This window comes from Plectrocnemia conspersa, unplaced genomic scaffold, assembly GCF_051122295.1.
Source record: "Plectrocnemia conspersa isolate PC_06_02 unplaced genomic scaffold, ASM5112229v1 ptg000004l, whole genome shotgun sequence".
NCBI classification, from domain to species: Eukaryota; Metazoa; Arthropoda; class Insecta; order Trichoptera; family Polycentropodidae; genus Plectrocnemia; species Plectrocnemia conspersa.
The window spans coordinates 19,868,308-19,888,007 of record NW_028277168.1 but is presented as its reverse complement, the minus strand read 5'-3'; the positions used below and the strand labels follow the sequence as shown (position 1 = coordinate 19,888,007).

Sequence of the window (19,700 nt, the reverse complement as noted above, 5' to 3'; positions counted from 1 at the left end):
AAGTATTCCCATATAATGTGCAACATACATTCGGTTGTTCTTGAACTCCAAGAACGAATAATTTATGATTTATGATTTGACAAAACACGTCTCATTGCTTCTAAACGGTAAAATATTCTAGCGATCAATTGTAGACTATAAATTGTTTATGTGATCAATTGTCGGCGGGGAATTGTGGACGATAAATTTACCGGATTCCATTGCCATCATAGACATCCAAATCGCTAACCAATAGTTTACGGTTCTAAAACTGTACATGGTATGCAGCGTCTTAACAGGTTTCAAAGAAAAGTCATGCGGAGGATTTTTAAACCATTGAAGCTCACTACTATGTAAATCCCCCAAGATCAAAAAGCTAACAGCAGGTGGACTTGAAGAGCAAATATTGTAAGCCCAAGACTGTGCTAGAGGGATAGGATGACTACCCATGCTGCACGACTGGGCCTGATGGAATGGAAGATGACGTTGAGCTCAGGACCGAGTTGAGTTGCAACACCATTTCTAATATCAATCAAAAAGAACTTGAACTTGCTCATGTACAGCATTTTATTTAATCAATAGAAAAGTAGTAATACTTTTGTAGGGCTGTAAATATTAATCAAACATATAAAAGGTTGGGAACCTTCCGATTTAGAACATCCATGTATAAAAAAATAGTTTACCTCTAAATGATAAATCTATGACTGTCAGCTGAACGGTTTGTCCTGGCGCTGCTTTCAGCAGCCACCTGCAAATCGAATCGCCGACATAATAATGTGGATATCCAGGGCTGTGTATGAACCCTTCTCCGGCCTCCACCTCCATATTGCAATATTTGGTCACCCTAGAACCTAAAAAGTTAAAACAAACAATTCATTAAGACTGAAATGTATTCAAATTGCTTCAAAATCGACGGACGCAGCTGACGCGACTGACCAATACAAAATTTACATGCCTCGATAAACTATCGAACCCCTGCCAGACGCTCTAGCCCCCTATTCCGATAAACAGAAATAACTGACCGCTTGTATTGGCCATAAATAAAATCTCCCTTTCAATAACTTTATCTATTCCATTTATCGCCAAAGCCGACGCGATGTTTCCAAAACAAAAATGCACTTTGGATACTGTGCCAAATTAGTGTCAAGTCAAGCTACCCACACCCCACATAATTGTCAGGAAAAATTCACATAAAATTTAATACAAAAGGGGTTAAATTTTCAAAGCGGTATTGAATTCAACGCAAAATGTGTAATTACGCTTGAACAATTTGGGACACGCATGAATAGATAGTTTACATGCATTTGTATGTTTTCACGCGCGTGCTTTGCGTTTTATCGTATAAAAATTAATTGGGTGCTGTGTATCGTACTAGGATTTTAAATTATGTTCACTTTAAATTATAAATATTTATTTGTACACACTCTGAGTAATGTATCTAAAAAACGTAAAAACAAAGTGACATTATCCACTCTTAACTTTTATACAATAACGATACTTAAGAAAGAAATTTAATTGACATTTTAAGGTTTGGTGCCCCTAAGGGGTGTAACTTCGTAGTCAATAAGACGCAGGTGGAAATTATTAGATTATATTACATATTGCAACAGATTATGAATGGTGAGATGTTTTCTCCGAACAGTGGTGGAGAAGCTGGCGCAGGAATGATGTCGGTGGAAGATCCTCAGAGGTCTTGTAGGTGGCGTGGCAGCGACAGTACAGCGGAAGAAACCTCTTTGTTGCGGTGCTCGAATAGTGTAGTCCCTCTCAGGATGTGAGCGTCCATGACAGTATGTTGCCGGCTCCGTCTCCAAAAAGGATAGTGATGCCGTAGACCATCAGCAGCTAAATCGCGACGGTCTACCCGTCCATGTCATTCTCGTGACGACCTAGGAAGGAGACCTCGTCTAGCGCCTGTATGCGCAGTATGCAGGCGCGAAAGCCAGGCTAGGTAATATCCGGTCCTGATGCGACCGCGGAAGGAGGGAGTAGGCCCAAGAACCTTCCAGTATGTTGTCGGCGCGCGAATGGGCGTCTGCTGGTCTCTTCGAGTGTCCGCTTGTGACTGCTCTCGCCTCATTGAAGACCAATCACAATCATGCAGCGATCATCCAGCCAGTCGATGCACTCGCTTTCTAGAATACCGAATATGTATACGCTTTGAAAAAGTGACATTTGCTTGATGAGCATTGTCCAAGGTCGTATACTGCTCCGGTGATTTATTGTTTCCCATGACCGTTTCGCAAAAAATAAATATTCTTTCAATGACGGAGAATATTTACAGTAAGAACACGCGATTCTTTCTGGTCGTAACGAGAGCTTTTGTGAGGTCCTATCCTTTACGCTATTGTCTTGTTTCTTTGTGGATGGGTGATCATTCTGGTCACATTAAATTAACGTGAATTTTAAGAATAAGACCCCACAATATAAATTCAAGAAGTGTACTAATATAAATCTTATTAGATTATAAAAGTTTATTATTTATAAGAATGGTTTATTAATTAATTCTTAATCCATATATTACTAAATGAAAGTTTTAAAATACATTTTATTTATTTTGTTTTATTATTTATTAAATAGCTCGAGAAAAATATTCAAATGTTATGGACATAAGAGCTGCCAATAAAAAACAGACGTCTAATACGTGTGGACAAAGAACTCCAAAGGGTTCAGTGCGCGTTAAATGACGTCATACATTAAGATACTATTAACAAATAGATTTTAAGGGATTGTTAACTAATAATGCCTTTAAATGTTGACTAATTACATTTAATAATAATCTCCGACTTACATCAGCAACAAATAAAAATTCTTCCAAAAGTGGAAACATTTCTGTGTTTTCCTTTTGTATGCGACAATCCCAAATAGCCAGCTTCCTTTTAAATACATTCATATTGTCTCTTAATGTGAAAATATTTATTGAAAATCCTTGGAGAAAAATATTAAGTTCATTAATATATCCGCAATATATGAAGTTTAACTATCTCCTACTCTTCCAACGTTTCAAATAGGGCCGGGAAGATTTCCATTTAATAATAAACATTTACATACTTATGTATGTAAATGCATATATTACTACGTTTGAAAAAGTTGAAATCATGATATTACTAGCACTTGCCAGATAAATTATGTTTTCACTGGTAAAAATGTATTCCGATATAATTTCACTGAAATAACATATTTCAAAAAATATTATAGGGATAGGTTCGAGACTGTTTTTTTAGATTTTCATTTAGGGATAACCCAAGAATTTCTGGTTTAGTATCTGGGACGTAATTTCAGATTTTTCAGCGGGGGGTGCAAAAGTTAGTTAGTTAGTTAGATTTATAGAATTTCATTAAATGAAATGCATTTTTTCGACCGAATTCAAGGGAGGCAAAGTCTTTTCTCACGGTCGATGCGTATTTGGTTTTCTACCTGGTCTGGTGGTATCCACAAATCTAAACATCAAAATAATTATGGAGTAGTAAATTATCAATGTTGACTTTTTATTGATTATTATATAGTGAATAAATATTTACGTTTTTATAAGATGATTTAATTTACTTAAAGTAGAAAGCTCTTAAATAAAAAGATATGTTTATTTTGTAGCATTAGTCTTTTGAGTTCATTTGTGGTTTTTGCCACGTAATTTATCAAAAATATGAGTCCATGACCTTTCAATTGGTCACAGGAATTGATACTATTAATCTATGTTTCAGATAAGAATCCCTCGATTAATTTACTTTAAAAACTAGCAATTGTTATGTAATCTTGTTGTAAATTTTAGTTTCAAATTATTTTTACCCTATCTTCTGTGAAACACACGCACACAGGAATAATTAAGACTAATTTAATACCACTTTGATATTCTATAAATAAGAAAGAAAAACATTAACGTGTGCGCTTTTTTAATAACTTTTAATCAAGCACGTGCACGAACTTCCTAATTTATACGACACGTGTATTGTAAAACGTTTTTACGCTACGAGCTATGATTCATCAAATTTTATATTCCATAGCAATAATAAATATTTTTTATTAATAACTTATACGATGAAAAATGATTGGAATAACGACCGGCAATATTTTATCGAAAAGCTACATCACTTTTGCTAATATAATGAAATTACCCTATTTTAATCAAAATTCCATCAAAAACCTTTCACTTTAACCGAAATATTAAAGTGTATTAACCAAATTTCTATAAATATATTCATTTAATAAATTACTTATAAGAGTTATTAGGTTATAACACATATGGAGACAGCTGCTTGCAACGTTTCGGCGCATTATTTAATCCAATAATGCCATATGTCACTAACATAAATGCACAATGCATCCAAAGCATATATGAGATTCTTCTCACGTGCTGCCATTATATTTTACTGTGTAATAATTTCAGAAGCTAACCAATAGTTCCTAATGGAACCTTAACATAATTGCACGATACAGCTTAATATATAATATTGAAATAACAGATAAATTAGGGTCACTCGGTCATCTGAACCGCATAATAAATCTTCACTTTATGATAATCATTAATCACAAAACTGACGACGTTAAGGGGTGTTTATTCTACCCCATTTTCACACGCCCTTAAAGAGCGTCTATATGTGCATCTCTTGATGTATTTAATATCAAAAAATTGTCCGGAAACATAATAAATGATTAATTACCGTCCATGCAAGCGTATTTCATGTAAACGATCCCTGGCCCCCAACTCCTAGATACTTCATAATCGACGTTCAGTATGAAGCTGCAGTGGTTCACCCCCGAGCATCTGAAAAATATGAATAAGTTTCAGTCATGGCACTAATGAAGGCATTACCGTTTTACGACGCTTCTTTTTTGGTGTATAAAAAAGTTTACCTCCATAAAAGTAGCGAAGCTGTGGAAAAGATTGGATGGCTTTTTATTATATATTTCGTGTATTAAAAGGATGATAGTACACTGGTTTATTTTTTAATGTGCACGAAAGGATGTTAAATTGTTTTTATTATTATTTAATTTTATTAGTTGTTATAAATGTGAAATGTTGATCTTTATTATATAATCGTATATGAAAATATTTTTTATATCTATTAATATGTAAATATATGTATTGATTACAGATAATTCTAATATAAATTAATTCATAAATTTAATTAAACTTTAGGTTGCTATATCTATGAAGATCTTTCTAAGTTTTGATATCAATTAGAGATGTATTGAAATATTATATCTATTATAGATTAAAAGCTTCATAGATATTTATATTATTTTATATAAAAATATAATATAATCCAGAAAGTATTGAAGCGTTATTTCGTAATTAAAATATTTTATATTAATAACTGAATTTTTTTATTATTATATAATAGATATTTTTAATATTCTATAGCAATAACAATATATTATATAACAACAAGAATAGCAAAATATTATCAAATTAGAGTATTCGATAGCCTTAGAAACGACTCTGTGACATTTCAATTAAATGAGTCTTTTATTTATGTACTGCAGAATGATCTTATCTCTTTTATAAATATATTTTTTATTGAATTTAATTAAAAATATTTCTTCATCTTGTAAATATTGATATATATATAGTATAGAAATAGTATTTTATTGCAACATAAAATTATACAAAAGTTTATTGCTTATATAACCAATACCTACTATTAAAAAGGCCAAAAACATCACGCATGACGTCATCAGGAAGAGGGATAAACCTTTTTTTAAATATATATATATATATAATAACTATTGAAATTTAGTATTTATAATTTATTTTTAATAAAAAATGTTATAATATACACATTTACATATATGCTTATTTAAAAAATATCTAATATACTTCTATGTACATATAATATTTGGAAATACACTCAAGATACCCAATCCTGACAAATGTGGCACAAAAATTAATGACATTTAGCTAAATCCGCACTTTCTGATATAAACATTATAAAACTGATGTACGAAATTAATGAACATCTTCACGATTATCACTAAATCAGGACAAATATTACCAAATCAGGGCAATGTCAACGATCTCATTAATATTATTTTATCTAATATAGGATTTATTTTCTTTATTACTATTTTTATATGATCATATTTTAAATTGTATTTTTTTTCTACTGAAATGTTTAATAAACATTCTATTATATAAATAATTAATATTTCCACCCTGCTTATTGGTATGATTTTTTATATAAAGAAGTAGATCGCAATTACAAAAAGGTTGGGCCGCCCTGGTCTATGAACCGAAAATCAACTGAAAGCCATCCTCAGTTAAAAAGTTACACGATAACAACATTTTTCATGTTTTTAATTGTTTTGTCACATGAATGAAAATTTTCGACAATATTCTAATCACGATCCTTTATTAAATTAAATTACGATTCATAATGTTACTTATTTTATTTTTTGGGTGGCTCTGAAATATTTTATCTAAAATATTAGCACTGCGCAGCCAAATATTTATCAACCTTTTTATAAAATTTTAATTTATGAAGTATACAATATTTTCTTTAACACCTTCAATACCGTGTGCATAAATTTGTGCGTTCCGTCATTTGAACTTCATATAACAAAAGCACATTAAACTTCCTATTTACTGTAACGTCTTTAATCACAGATATTACTAATATCATATTAATTAAAACAGATTAGGAAAATCGATGTAACGTGTTCGTGACATCACGGACCAATTGGTCGCTAAACAACACGAAAAGACCTTGTGTAGGTACACTATCAGAAATACCCACAATAGATCGTCCGGTAGATTTGAACGAGAAAAAATACCTACAATATAAAAATAAGCTTTGCATGCTACTACATACTGGTTACTAAGATTTTTTTTAACCGTGTAATTGATAATTAATAAAATATATATACAATAACCTCAAAATGTCAATGGCCAAGGACAAAAAAATTAGATTTTCAAATTTAAAGTAATTAAAAAAATTAAATATAATATATAACACGACATAATAGCATTCTCAAAATCTTAACTATAACAAATTATACATTCACATAATTAAGGAAATAGTTTATACTTTACTTAAATGTATTTCAATTGCACATGAAATATTATGTTTAACAAAGAAATTAGTTATAATGTAGAACATTTCGTAACTATGAATTACAAAAATCTTATTCCATTGATAGGAATATTGAAAAGGAATTTCTTTCATTTTTTAAACCAAATATCTGATTTTAGCTCCATTACCAGAAATTTGCTATTTCTGGTCTAGTGATAGGTGTGCCGCGGACCGCTCTAAACCAAACATCTAGACCAGGTCTCGGCAACATTTTTTGGCTACGGGTCAAAATAATAAAAATGTGATTATTAAAAAGACTATTCGGGTCAGTGAAATTTTTGGTCCTAACAACCATGTATGTGGTCTAGTCGTGACACGTTAAAAAAATGATATTTGCAGAACTGAAATGGGTCACTTTAAATCATTAAACGGGACACTTTGTGACCCGCGGGACATAGGTTGCCGAGCCCTGATCTAGACTCTAGAGCAGGTCTCGGCAACCTTTTTTGGCTGCGGGGCAAAATAATTAAAATGTGACTATTAAAAAGACTATTCGGGTCAGTGAATATTTTTGGTCCTAACAACCATATATGTGGTCTAGTTTTAACACGTTAAAAAAAAATATATCCGCAGAACTGAAATGTGTCACTTCAAATCTCCAAACGGGTCACTTGGTGACCCGCGGGTCATAGGTTAGCCCCGAGATGCTTGGGTCTAGACACAGAACCGCTATCTCAGTTTTTTTGATATGAATAATAATTAAATTTGACCGCTCAGAAAGCGACAAGCTCCCTTCCCACCTGCGATCCTGTTGCAGGTGGTGAACGATCATCGATGCCTTTGAATAAATCTAGAAGACTTCTTCAGAGGCTGCCTCACGCTCAGGAGCCCGCGCCACGTCTCATCTTCGCGGCTAGTGACTCCAGCATGGAGTGCACGTGACGGGTGAGAACGTACTACAGAAATGATCCTGTGAAGTACAGTCCTAACATTACAACCGCAATGGCTGAGGTTATAAGCTACCTGAGTATAACTGCGCTTGCGAGTTTCGTGAATCAGTAGCGCCATCTATTAATTGATTTGAGTACTCCTAATACATATAAATATTTATGCATATAATATATTTTATTTATTTTGCATATTATTATGAAATACAATAAGAAAAACAATTTCTATAATAATTATATTTTAAAATATATATTTAGCTCTAGCGGTGAGTATTGCCTCTAAATTATATCAAGATTTTTACTATCTATATGATTTTTTATTTGATCCAAAGAGCGAAAATTAATAAATATGTTATTTAAAATTATTAATCATAATACAATTTTATCGTTCATATAGAATCACTAAATATATGTATATTTTAATGAATTTTCTTATATTGTGAAATGTGATCTCAAATTACAATCCGTTAAAATTACACATAGTTCTAAAAAAATATCTTGGTAGAATTCTTTAGCCATTCTGTTCCAAAGTAATAATACAATTTAAATTTCACATTTAAATATAAAACTATATATTGAATATATAAATATATAAAAAATACTTGTTAAAGTGGAATTTATCTACTAAAGAATTATTATCAAGATTTTTTTTACAAATTGACAGAGAATTGCTCTATACAAAAAATAATTGTTAATAAAAAAAGACATAGAATACAAAATACTAGTAACTCCATAATTTTCAAATATACAGGAAGTGCAAAAACGAGTAATTGTAAGCAACGTCAGGACCACCTGCTAAATTTATTTTCTTAAGACTGATTGATTTGTGGCTTTTTAATTTAATTAAAATTTGAGTTTTCATCGGCATAACAAACAAAAAAGCAATAATGGCAAATCTATTATTATTATTAAGCTATCAATGTATTTAATAAACATGTAACAGACACAGCACCCGTAATTGAGCATTCAAATGATAACTACGCTGGCAAATATACCGATTTCGAATCTACCGAAGCGTCCGAAAAAATTTGTATTAGACAGTAACAAAGAGTCTGGCTCCACCCCCGAATCATCCACTTCAGCCAATGGACCGAAGACTCCCATCATCAATGTATATTTTCGTGTATTATATTCGAGACAAACATTCAATTGTTTTCAATTTAGAAACATGAAAATATTTTACTGCGTTATTTTTCTTTTTAAATAATCTAAAAAGGTTTTTTATATTGTTATTGACAATTGTCTCACGATTATTATTGACAGCCGAATTTTAAAATTTTTGGTTAAACAATTGAAAAATATAAATTCTGAGCTAAGCTCGAAATTTCAACAGGAAATTAAAGATAAAATATATAATCGAAGAAACTAGACATTGATGTCATTAATTGAATGTTTGCAAAATCCAGAATCCAGTAAAAAAAAAATGGCTTCTTTAGTTATTCTTCCAAAGCAGAAATATGTAAAATGGGGAAAGAAATTATTCGCAGATTATTTAATTCTAAAGTTGGTTGCCTAAAAGAGTAATAATTTTATAACACTACTTGCTCAGTAATGCTGTAAAAATTCTAACTGCAATCTAATCCAAGTGACAAGAACTTCTGAATATATGTTTCAGAGCGCCAATTCAATAGTTGCAAAGAACTAAGATCTCCATGTCTTAAATATCCACCAGATTTCGCTATTGCTCACATATTTGAATCGCTCAAAGGGGCAACGAGAAATAGAGGTTCAGGTCCGACGAAGAGATGCAACAGACTGTGCACGATTAGCAGCGTATGTGATTAAATGAAGGCTATCCATATAATTTGTATTAAACGCCATGAATACTAAGTGAAATAATTATGCCTTTTTTACCTCTTTTCTAAATAGATTAAGAGAAAAAAATATTGAAGGTATTTAATACAGTAACCATCCTATTTTGTACTTACAATATATAATAGATACCGCAGTAGACTTATTTATTACCATGCATTTTTTATTCACTTTTATCACTTACATTTATTTATTAAGCAAAATTAATTTGTTACATATTCATTTAAGCAAAAACTGCCCATAATTTGGCATGGAAAATTGTCTTCTTTATCTAGAAAATAATAAACTTCGTGCTACTTTATGTCGTTCGTTTCCTGTCGCACGAAAGATTTATTCTATCGTTCTGAAAAAACCCCTCTTCATTTTTAGCAGTTAGAAAGAATTTTCATTTCGTTTAAGGACACTGGTTAATGTGGTCATTATTTAACATATATATATTTAAATAACAATTGTATACATATTATTTAATAATATTTATAAATACATATGCAACTAAATAAAATTCATGGGATCAAGGTGCGGAGCTACCATGTGGCACAAGGTACAATTAAATTGGGTAATATCGCATATATCACAGGGTGTGAACATCGAGCCTTTGTGAACGGTCAGATTGGTGACAAGCCGACAATAGTTTGTCGCCATTGGGGCTAAATCCTCCCCCGGATTTCAAGGGTAGAGCACACAATGGATGCATACACAGTTTCCGTCTATATAAATCGTATCGAATGTGATCAACGGACAGTGGTCGAAAGAAACCCCTCAAATGATACAAGCCATTTATAAAATCACTGAAATTAACATATCACTAAAGTCGCTATAAAGTAGTTGTTAACAATAAAGAAAAAATAGTTGTTAATAGTCACGATCTTCAGCACTATGGGAATGATTGATTTGCTGAACTACATATGGTTGAAAGGCATGCAAAGAAAATATAAATTTAGAAAATTGCTCATCCATTTCCAATCCCATCTAGAAATTAATTCAATAAATCACTCCCGATCAAAGAACTACAAATAATTATTTGTTTACATCCACACCGAATAAGCTTGTTTACGTTATGCTCTTTCATCTGTGATTTCATGCAATGTTATTTTTTGTGTATTATTTGTGTTATGTGAAAACACATAATCTCGCCGGAACTGATTTACGTTTTCACGCGGATATTCTTTGTTTATTAGTTTGTGTCATTGAGTAAATCGAACCGTGACACCTATTATCACAATGAGCGAAGCCACACATTGGAAATAAAAGAATTGGGTCGAATTGTGTGTAAGTTACAGGCGAGAGGATTACAGCAACAATCACAATACAGAAATCCTTTCGATTTCAAACGAAGCCTCGGTGGGACTGTTGTAACATATATACAAATATCTATTGTAATACGCGCATACTTCAACTTTTGTGTATATTATTTTTTAATATATTTTTAATATTTCAAAAATGACAAATTTTAATAACTATATTTGCTGGGAATACTAAAGAGCAACTCAACATATGCAGGTTAGTTAGATAAAGGCTTGCGATTAAAGGAAGTGTATGTGTTGCATATTGACTTTGCCTTCAATATCTAATTACAATATATTTCGGAATCAAAATTTTATTTTGTCACTCTTCTAGATTAAAAGAATATATTTTCTAATACAAAAAATAACACATTGTTTAGGTATGCCTCTAATATTCTTAACGCCTGATTTAATATAATTGTTTCAAATCTGTTTTATTATAATTTATATTTTTATTAAAATTTTCAAAAATAGGTGTAGGACTTAGGACTGTCAGTAATAATCGATTTTCAAAAACTGTTCTATTGGATAAATCTGTAAAATTTAAATACTAATTTTTAATAATATGTGAAAAATAATTTAACTAATAATAAATATAATGTTTAAAACATCCGTCAGACTATCACCATTTCAAATCATCAGAGCATTTTTAGAAGAGAAATTTAAAAATTATCAAATCTTGAAAGTATGTAATTTATTTTCAATTTTTTGATAAATTTGTAAATATTATATTATATATCATTTTGCTTTCAAATCGCCTTGAAACTAGTGCTTATTTATTATACTAAGACTAGATTCACGAATTGAATATTGAACCTTCTGGAAAGTTTCAAAATTTTAGGAAATATATGTTAACCATTTTGCTATATTTGCGAAATCCACCAAATATATTTCATATTATAATATTGGTTAGATTCTATCTAAATTATTATATGTAAACAGAATCTGATAATAAAGTAATTGAAGAAACTATTTATAAGAGCAATGCTATAAAATAAACCATAATAATGCGTATTCAATTAATATGCTTTTTAAGGAACCTAAAAAATATTCAATATTTAAGGCAAACATTAGAAAAACCAAAAATATTTTTATTATTTTTATCCTAAAAATGATAAAATATAATATTTTGATTATTTTAGGACATGCCCAGTAGGTTGGATCAAGCCAAGCGGAAAATCCCGCTGGTCGTCTTTGTACTACTGACTCCAGTACTGCGAGGACGCGGCGACGAGTCTACATATAATGATACATATAACTGAAAAATAACAAGTAAAACCATATTAACTATATAATTTATGGTCCTTAGAGCTCTGGAAAAAGATCACACGCGTAAGAAAAAACACAAAGTTTAATTACCATTGAAAAATTATTCTCAAGTAGAAATTAAAAACCATTTTTTTTTTAATGATTTTAGTTTATTTCATTAAGTTTTAATTAATGTTGTTTTATTTCTACTACTGAAAATTTAATTTTAGCCACATTCTAAGAACACAGAAACTAAAAAACATTTTTTTTCGTAATTCAGTTTTTTATTTAAATACTATCTGAGACCTTTCATAATTAATGATGTAATTTGCCAATTAATTTTTACTAAAAAAGTCAGTTTTTTAAATAAAATCTATAAATTTCTTATAACATGCTCTGTTTTTTATGTATTTTTTAAAAATATAACTCTTACGGTAAGGTTTTAACGCTACCTTAAAGTAATGCTACTTAAAAATAGTTTTCAAGGAAAAACCATAAAATTTCGTACTACGCAACTTCAAATATTACTGATTCTTGACCAAAAAAATCATGCTAAAATATTTTTTTAACTAAAATAAATCAATAACTTACATTTTTGTTTGGTAAATAAGCAAGTAAGTTTCTCGTCGTTCTAAACTGTAAACCATTGTTTAGAAACCACTGTATTATATGTTTTCAAAAATGTGTTATGCTATACAAACGTCGCGTGTTTATCGAACGCAATTTTAGATTTTTATGGTATCGAAACAATTTCAATCCGTGAAATTTTTCGTTATTCCTGGATATGCATGAACGCATTTTGGATGAATTACGAGTATATTTGGGATAAATGGGGGAAATTCGATTTTAGGGGTCAAATATGGCTGCACATGGCGTGATGTTTCTGATTGTTTGAAGAGAAAATAATACAATTTGTGGTTTTATGTATCTGTATCATATTTTATAATAAAAAATAGAAGCATTTTTAGGGTTGGATTTGTATACATTAAACGAAAACTATTTCTTTTACACAATTGCATTAATTTATTAATAAAAATGTTTTTTGAATAACAATCACAAATACAAATTCAATTTGTAAGAAACATGCAATTTATGCTCACAAGAAAAAATGATTAATGTAGTAATAAATTCAAGGCAACTATTATTTTTAAAAAAACTTTTGACTTTTATTAACGATCTACATCATTTTAGAATTCTACTTACATATTTTGAATATTTGTCTATTTTTAAAATTAAGGAACACCTTAAAATCATATATCAAGTTTAATACAACGAACCGAATAGAGCTTTCCGTGTAGATTAAATTAACAAAGCACGCTTTCTAGACATATGGGAATACGTCTGATTCTAATATCTAATGGCATTATCGCATGCCTATCCATGACCAGCCTTGTCCTACTGCTTTGACTTGACCCAGTGAACCACTATTTTCTAATATTCCCTCGAAAAAAATGCGTAACACTTCGGAGGGTTCCGCCTGGTTCTTATTGCCCTAAGCTCACTATGATTTATCCCCTTTTCCGCCGAGGGATCCGGCACAAAGAGTCATTGCACGAGGGTAGTAAATAATGAAACCCAATCGATAAATAGCCGAACCTTGTCAAAGTCACGATCTTCGAAGCACCACAGGGAAATCGTGCCCAAAATTTGATATTTTAATCGCCGCACTGTGATATTTCATATAATTTGACATTTTGCTGTGAGGCCACCATAAAATCTAATGGCTCACGTGCAGAGTTTAAAACGTTTATGCTTTTTTGAAAGTGGATCACATCGCAAAAAAAAGTTCTATGCTATCGTAAAGCTCAGTTAGGTGTTTTTGGCACTGGATTGGAGTATCAACATTTTTATTGTTGAACATAATGCATAAACCACTCCAACCTGAATTTCCATTTTAGATAACGTTCTCTGTTTTTTGGTCTTTATATTTTCATAAAACGATAAATGGTAAACCGATAAAAATCCGTCGAGTCACTAGATGCTTAAATAAAACTATAACTTAAAAATAATAGGTTGTAACATAGTATATTCTCACCGTTTTTTCCACTTAATTGCGAAACATTATTTTTATTAAAAAATATTATTTTTTATTTAGTAAAATGACAATGATGTAAATTCACCAAATTTGGTTTCCAAACAACCCACTTAAATCAATTCCTCTCTAAGAAGTCTTGGAATTATTTGAGAAAGGAAATTGAGTTTCATTGTAAGTTTAGAATAGCATATAATTTTACTAGCACCTATCAGTTAAATTATATTTTCACTTGTAAAAATATATCTACAGGTGAAAATGTATTTGTAACATACAATATTTAGCATTGGAGGAGATTGTTTTATTATAACAGTAGATTCTAATTTTACTGATGATACATATATCTAATCCATAAAAAAATGCACCCAATTAATTTCGTGATCCATATTTGCAAAATATTTTAACATAATCTAGTTTGTATGTATTTAATTAGAAAAAAATTTCAAGCATAAATTATTCGCACAAATCCACCCCGCATCGATCAACAACCCCTCTTAATATGCCAACTCTACCCTCCGCAAGGGGGACTACACTTGTCGGCGCTTTTTATGATTAGCCAGCAGAATATTTAGATGAGGGCTTTGTCCCAATTTTTTATTTCATTCTTAAACATAGCACAATACAAATACATACAATGCAACTAATGCATAGAAAATATCTCTGGAATTAGAAGCATCCCGGACGTTCATTGTCGACTGCAATATCTATGTACAGGTAGGAACGTTAATTAACTGAAGGTAAAGCTTCTATGACGCCTTTGTTATTCATAGTTCCAGGTAAAACAATTTGTAAAGTGTTCAAGGTTCTTATGGGTAAATCGGTGTTTATTACCATCATGAAATGCTTAGAATTTGGCCTCGGTTTCTATACATTCAGATAGAACAACCCCCAAAATAATAATGCTAAATATAAACGTTATACGAAATAGTTTTTCTGTGTAAGTCTCTGAATAAATTTCAACACAATACGCCCCTAATGGACTCGGCGGTGCTTTTTCATGCTTCGCCAAAGAACAGCGACTCCATTAATCCTTGAAGCATCGTTTAAGTTTCGAGAAGGCGAGAGGGCTTTGGTTTAATTAAAAACCCAAAAATACGTCTAAAACAGTGAAAAAGCTAATCGAATAAAAATCATTATTCACGTATAAAAGAAATTTATAACATATTTCCCTACAACTGGTGTTAGTCCTCACAGTAAGACAGCAAAATATTGTGACCGCTAACTTTTTTACGCATCTATTTACATTTACTTAAATATTTTTTAGTTTCATCCCTATCTTCAAAATATGTAATTTCGATTACTACAATAGTGCTACAATATATGTACTGCACAATTCTTAATTTTACATATAATTGTTTTATATATAATTAGGATCTAAGGGCCCATACGCACTGTCGGCTAGCCGCCGGCGACTGGGGACCGCCGGCTCAAAAACGCAGGTAGCTAGGCTAGGCGGCTAAGCCGAGCGACTCGAGGTCGGGTAGTACATTCGCGAAGAAATTGCAATATTAATTTTAAAGAGAAAAAAATATTATTTTATTTTCAATATAATATTGAATTTCCCCGTATGAAACGCTTTTTGTTTCCCAAATGCAATTATAAATGTATCTGTATTATGTTAATAAAATTAATTTAAATTGAGAAGCAAGAAATAATATAAAATAATTATACATATTATTTCACAATATTTTTTTTTCGTTATCAATATTCATATAAAATTATTGTAAACGATTCGGGATTCAATTTCTACGATGAGCGTTTCTGTGTCGAAGCCATTTTTTGTGAATGATGTATAAGTCGCCTCGAAAGTCGCTCCTCGTGCGAATGCACTCATCTAAACCCATGCTTTTATAGGTTGCCGCGACAGGCAAGTCGCCTGTGCATCACCTCTGCACAGGATCGCGCCTGACGCTCCGGCGACTCGGCGCCTGCGTGCGTATGCACCCATTTAAAACCATATAAAGTACAGTCGCCGGGCGGCTAGTCGCCGGCGGCTAGCCGACAGTGCGTATGGGCCCTTAAACAAAAGTTATGTATATATATATATATATATATATATATATATAAATAAATCTTGTCTATTAGCCTTTATATTTGTTTCGGGGAAGAAATTAGTTAAGTATTTAATTATTGATAGTTCATTACTGTTCTCTCATTGTCAATTGTATGTCGCAATGACACCCAAATTTAAAATAACCGTATGTGCTAGTATTATAAAACAATTCAACAAAAAAATCGTTTATGATAATTGTTATACTGAAACACCTAACTATATTTTTTATTTTAATGAATAATTTTATAATATCACATTAATTATGCTACAAACATTATAAATAATATTTATCCATTATTGTATAAGTAACGCTTCTATGTAACACGCCTCAGAGCTGAAACAGTAAATCTATGCAATTAGTTATGGGCTTTGTCCGACTTTTACAAATGCTGTTTACAGTAGTTTTCAAACTAATGAAACGTGACTTAAATCTTTCTCTTCTAGACGCCCGGATTAAACAATGCTTATCCGCACACATATGAATTATTCAAGCACTATATTTGATTGAATAATGGCAAGATTTATTATCTATCAACGGATATGAAAGCTATCTTTGATGGTATACGATCGCCGTGCGTTTTTTAAGCCCACGTCTCAGTCGAGGCCAATAACGGCATGACCCACCCACGTCCCTCGCATATTCATATTGATTTTACCCCTTTCTGGAAATGGTCCACGATCTGGGGGTCTGGGTGTAGTTTATCCACCCCTTTGGGGCAGGTTAGTTGGGGCATTCCGACGCCAGACAGGCCCACAAAGGCCTATGACACCCTCACATAGGAAATGGACACGTTGTTTGCTTCACCTTTCGTTGTTTGGATAAAAGATACCGATGACAAATCCAGTTTATTGCTTCTCGGATTCGTAAAATGTAGACACGTACCCGTCGTGTAGTGAATAAAAAAATTCTGTTAAAAATGTAGAAGGTTGTATTTGCCATCGTAAAAGTTCTCGCAATGCATAATATAGTATAAAACATATGTGAAACTGCATTATGACAAAAACAGGTGCGACACAAATTATATAACATAACGATAATGCATTGTTTTGAAACGCCAAAGTTTCGCAACTGGTAAACTTCGCCGGTGTAAAGTTCAAAATAACGCCTGAAAACTTTCATCTTGTCTAAAGTTTTGATAAATGTATTACCAAATTTGATCTTGTTTTTTAAGCAGTATATACTTTCTCGAAATGAGTAGCTTCATTCAGGTGTATAAATAAATCCATTTTGGAGCACCAGATGCTCATGTACGATATGCCATAAAAGCATTCTCAAATATAAATGGAATGAAGAAGAGATGAGTTGCTTTATTTTTTTCATTACAATTTCATTGCAAATAGAAAAAGATGTTTTATATAAAAGAAATATGAAAATGCGTAACGAATACGATGGTAGTAACAGAATAATAGTAGACGGTTAAACGGAAAGCACGTGCGTTCAACTCAGATACTCAGTAAACGTGTACGTGATATAATTTTGTAGTGAAACTGCAGTTTTTATATTTGATGATACTGTATGAACTGTTTACAAATTTTAACAAAGTTTTTATAGTATTGAAAAACAAATAGGTTAAAGAAACCAATAGTTACTGTTAAATCTAATAAAATAAAATAAAAGTCAGTAAAACAATTAAAATATTTGTAAATCAAGGCACGAAATAGACATTATGTGAAACCGGAAACCAGCTTTAGTCCATAAAATTTAAAAACAAATATTTTTAAAGACAATAGGAACGTCAATATATCGTAATCAATTAATGATACTTGGATTGTAAAAGATGATGGAATTTACAATATCGTTTGCTTTTGGAGAATAATTGTATTAAATATCCAATTATTAATATTCTAAATATCATATTTGTGAAATAAGCGAGCGTTCTGGTAATATTTAAAATTTATAAACCCTAGTAAAGCTCTTTTATTATTTTATTTTTTACAGAACAATATGATAAAACTTTATAAAAAAAAATTTGCTCAAAGATAAGATAAATTTATTTATAGATAAAAATAAATTATCTTTTTATTAAAGTCAAATTTCTTGACAAAATTTCTTATTTCAAAACTCTTGCTTTAACAAAATATTCATAAAGCTGGTCTAAGCTTCGAGTGTATATCGCATATGTTAGGATATTTTAAGATAATTTTTTTTGTTGATATATATTAGTTATACGTTGGTACTTCAAGTGTCTCAGAAAAGGGGACATCTCTATATTATGGACATCGAGCTGGATTTGAGACCATGCGAAGAGAGAAGCGGTGGTTTCTGCAATCTTCGATGGTCTGAAATTGATGGTCTGAGAGCTCTTAGAAAAGTTCTGATGCTTTGAATTCCAGAGTATCAGAGAAAATCTCTGAGGAAGTGATCGTTGATTTTCCACATTTTCCTATTTATATCATATTGTTCATCCCCTTTTTTTACTTTGTAGCGAGTTTTAAAACAGAATGCCGTTGGCGCTTAAATGAAAATTGCAAATACCAAAACGTCTAAAACAAAAAAGGGTTTCTTTGTTAAAATGGGACACCACCGTGAGAACTTTTTTTGCAGATTAATCAATGTACCCTTAATACAAAAAAAAAATATTATAAGTATCCGTCGCAAATACCTTGAAAATATTTTCACAAGGCATCTGAGACGGATAGTTACAATATTTTTAATGTATGATGGATGCTTTGATTAATCTGCAAAAAAATTTGCTAAAAGCTTTTTGACTGTTTTTAGACTTGCCGATTTAATATCTCCTTTGGATGGTCCAATTTTTAAATGGAAGGGTGGTTAAATTGATGAACCCTACAAATCATTTCTAATTGTATTTTTATGAATTAAGAATCAAATGCTGAAACTACGGTCTGCGGCCAAATCCAGCGCGCTGGCAATTTAAATCTGAATGCGAGGTAAAATATACACGAAACAGGTTAAGGCTTAGTGGAGGGAAATAAAAGGCTTGAGAAAATTCAAGGTGTTTAAAGCCTCTTATTATTTATTGTACTATTCACCAGCAGGTACTTTGTGGAAAACATCTCAATATATTACATGCTATTGAACCAGTTCTTAGCGGTAAACTTTACTCGCTCTCGTCTATAATTAATTTAACCGTCGTCAACTGCGTGACCTTTTTATTAGAAATGAATGCCAAATATCTTTATTTGTAAATTTTAATTGAGATTTTTTAAACTCATGAAGCAAATATTTTTTTAACAAAAAATCCGCTTCAAGATATTATTTTTTTATACTAAATGGTGTTGGAAATCAGACTTTTCTGCAGATATCATGGGATTTCTTAACAAATTGAACTTAAAACTACAAGAAAAGCACTGCTCATATATAAAACTTACACT

At 31.2% G+C, this 19,700-nt stretch overlaps 1 protein-coding gene and 1 non-coding gene across 6 annotated transcripts in view; both read right to left on the bottom strand.

Annotated features, from left to right (window-relative positions):
* The window catches only part of LOC148236204 (CUB and sushi domain-containing protein 1-like), a 92,967-nt gene that overhangs the window by 61,067 nt on the left and 12,200 nt on the right, over positions 1–19,700 (bottom strand). For 2 of the 5 annotated variants that reach the window (XM_088184405.1, XM_088184407.1), the window contains 2 exons: positions 4,638–4,741; positions 663–830 (listed from right to left, as the gene is read on the bottom strand). In XM_088184405.1, the coding sequence (XP_088040531.1) occupies positions 663–830; positions 4,638–4,741 (272 nt within the window). Of the gene's footprint in view, positions 1–662; positions 831–4,637; positions 4,742–7,177; positions 7,459–7,789; positions 7,980–19,700 lie in introns of those variants that run through there. The other 3 variants (XM_088184408.1, XM_088184410.1, XM_088184409.1) reach the window with 3 other exon arrangements.
* LOC148236205 (small nucleolar RNA U3) lies at positions 7,758–7,976 on the bottom strand. Its single transcript, XR_015809479.1, has one exon. It is a non-coding gene; the product is annotated as a small nucleolar RNA U3 (small nucleolar RNA).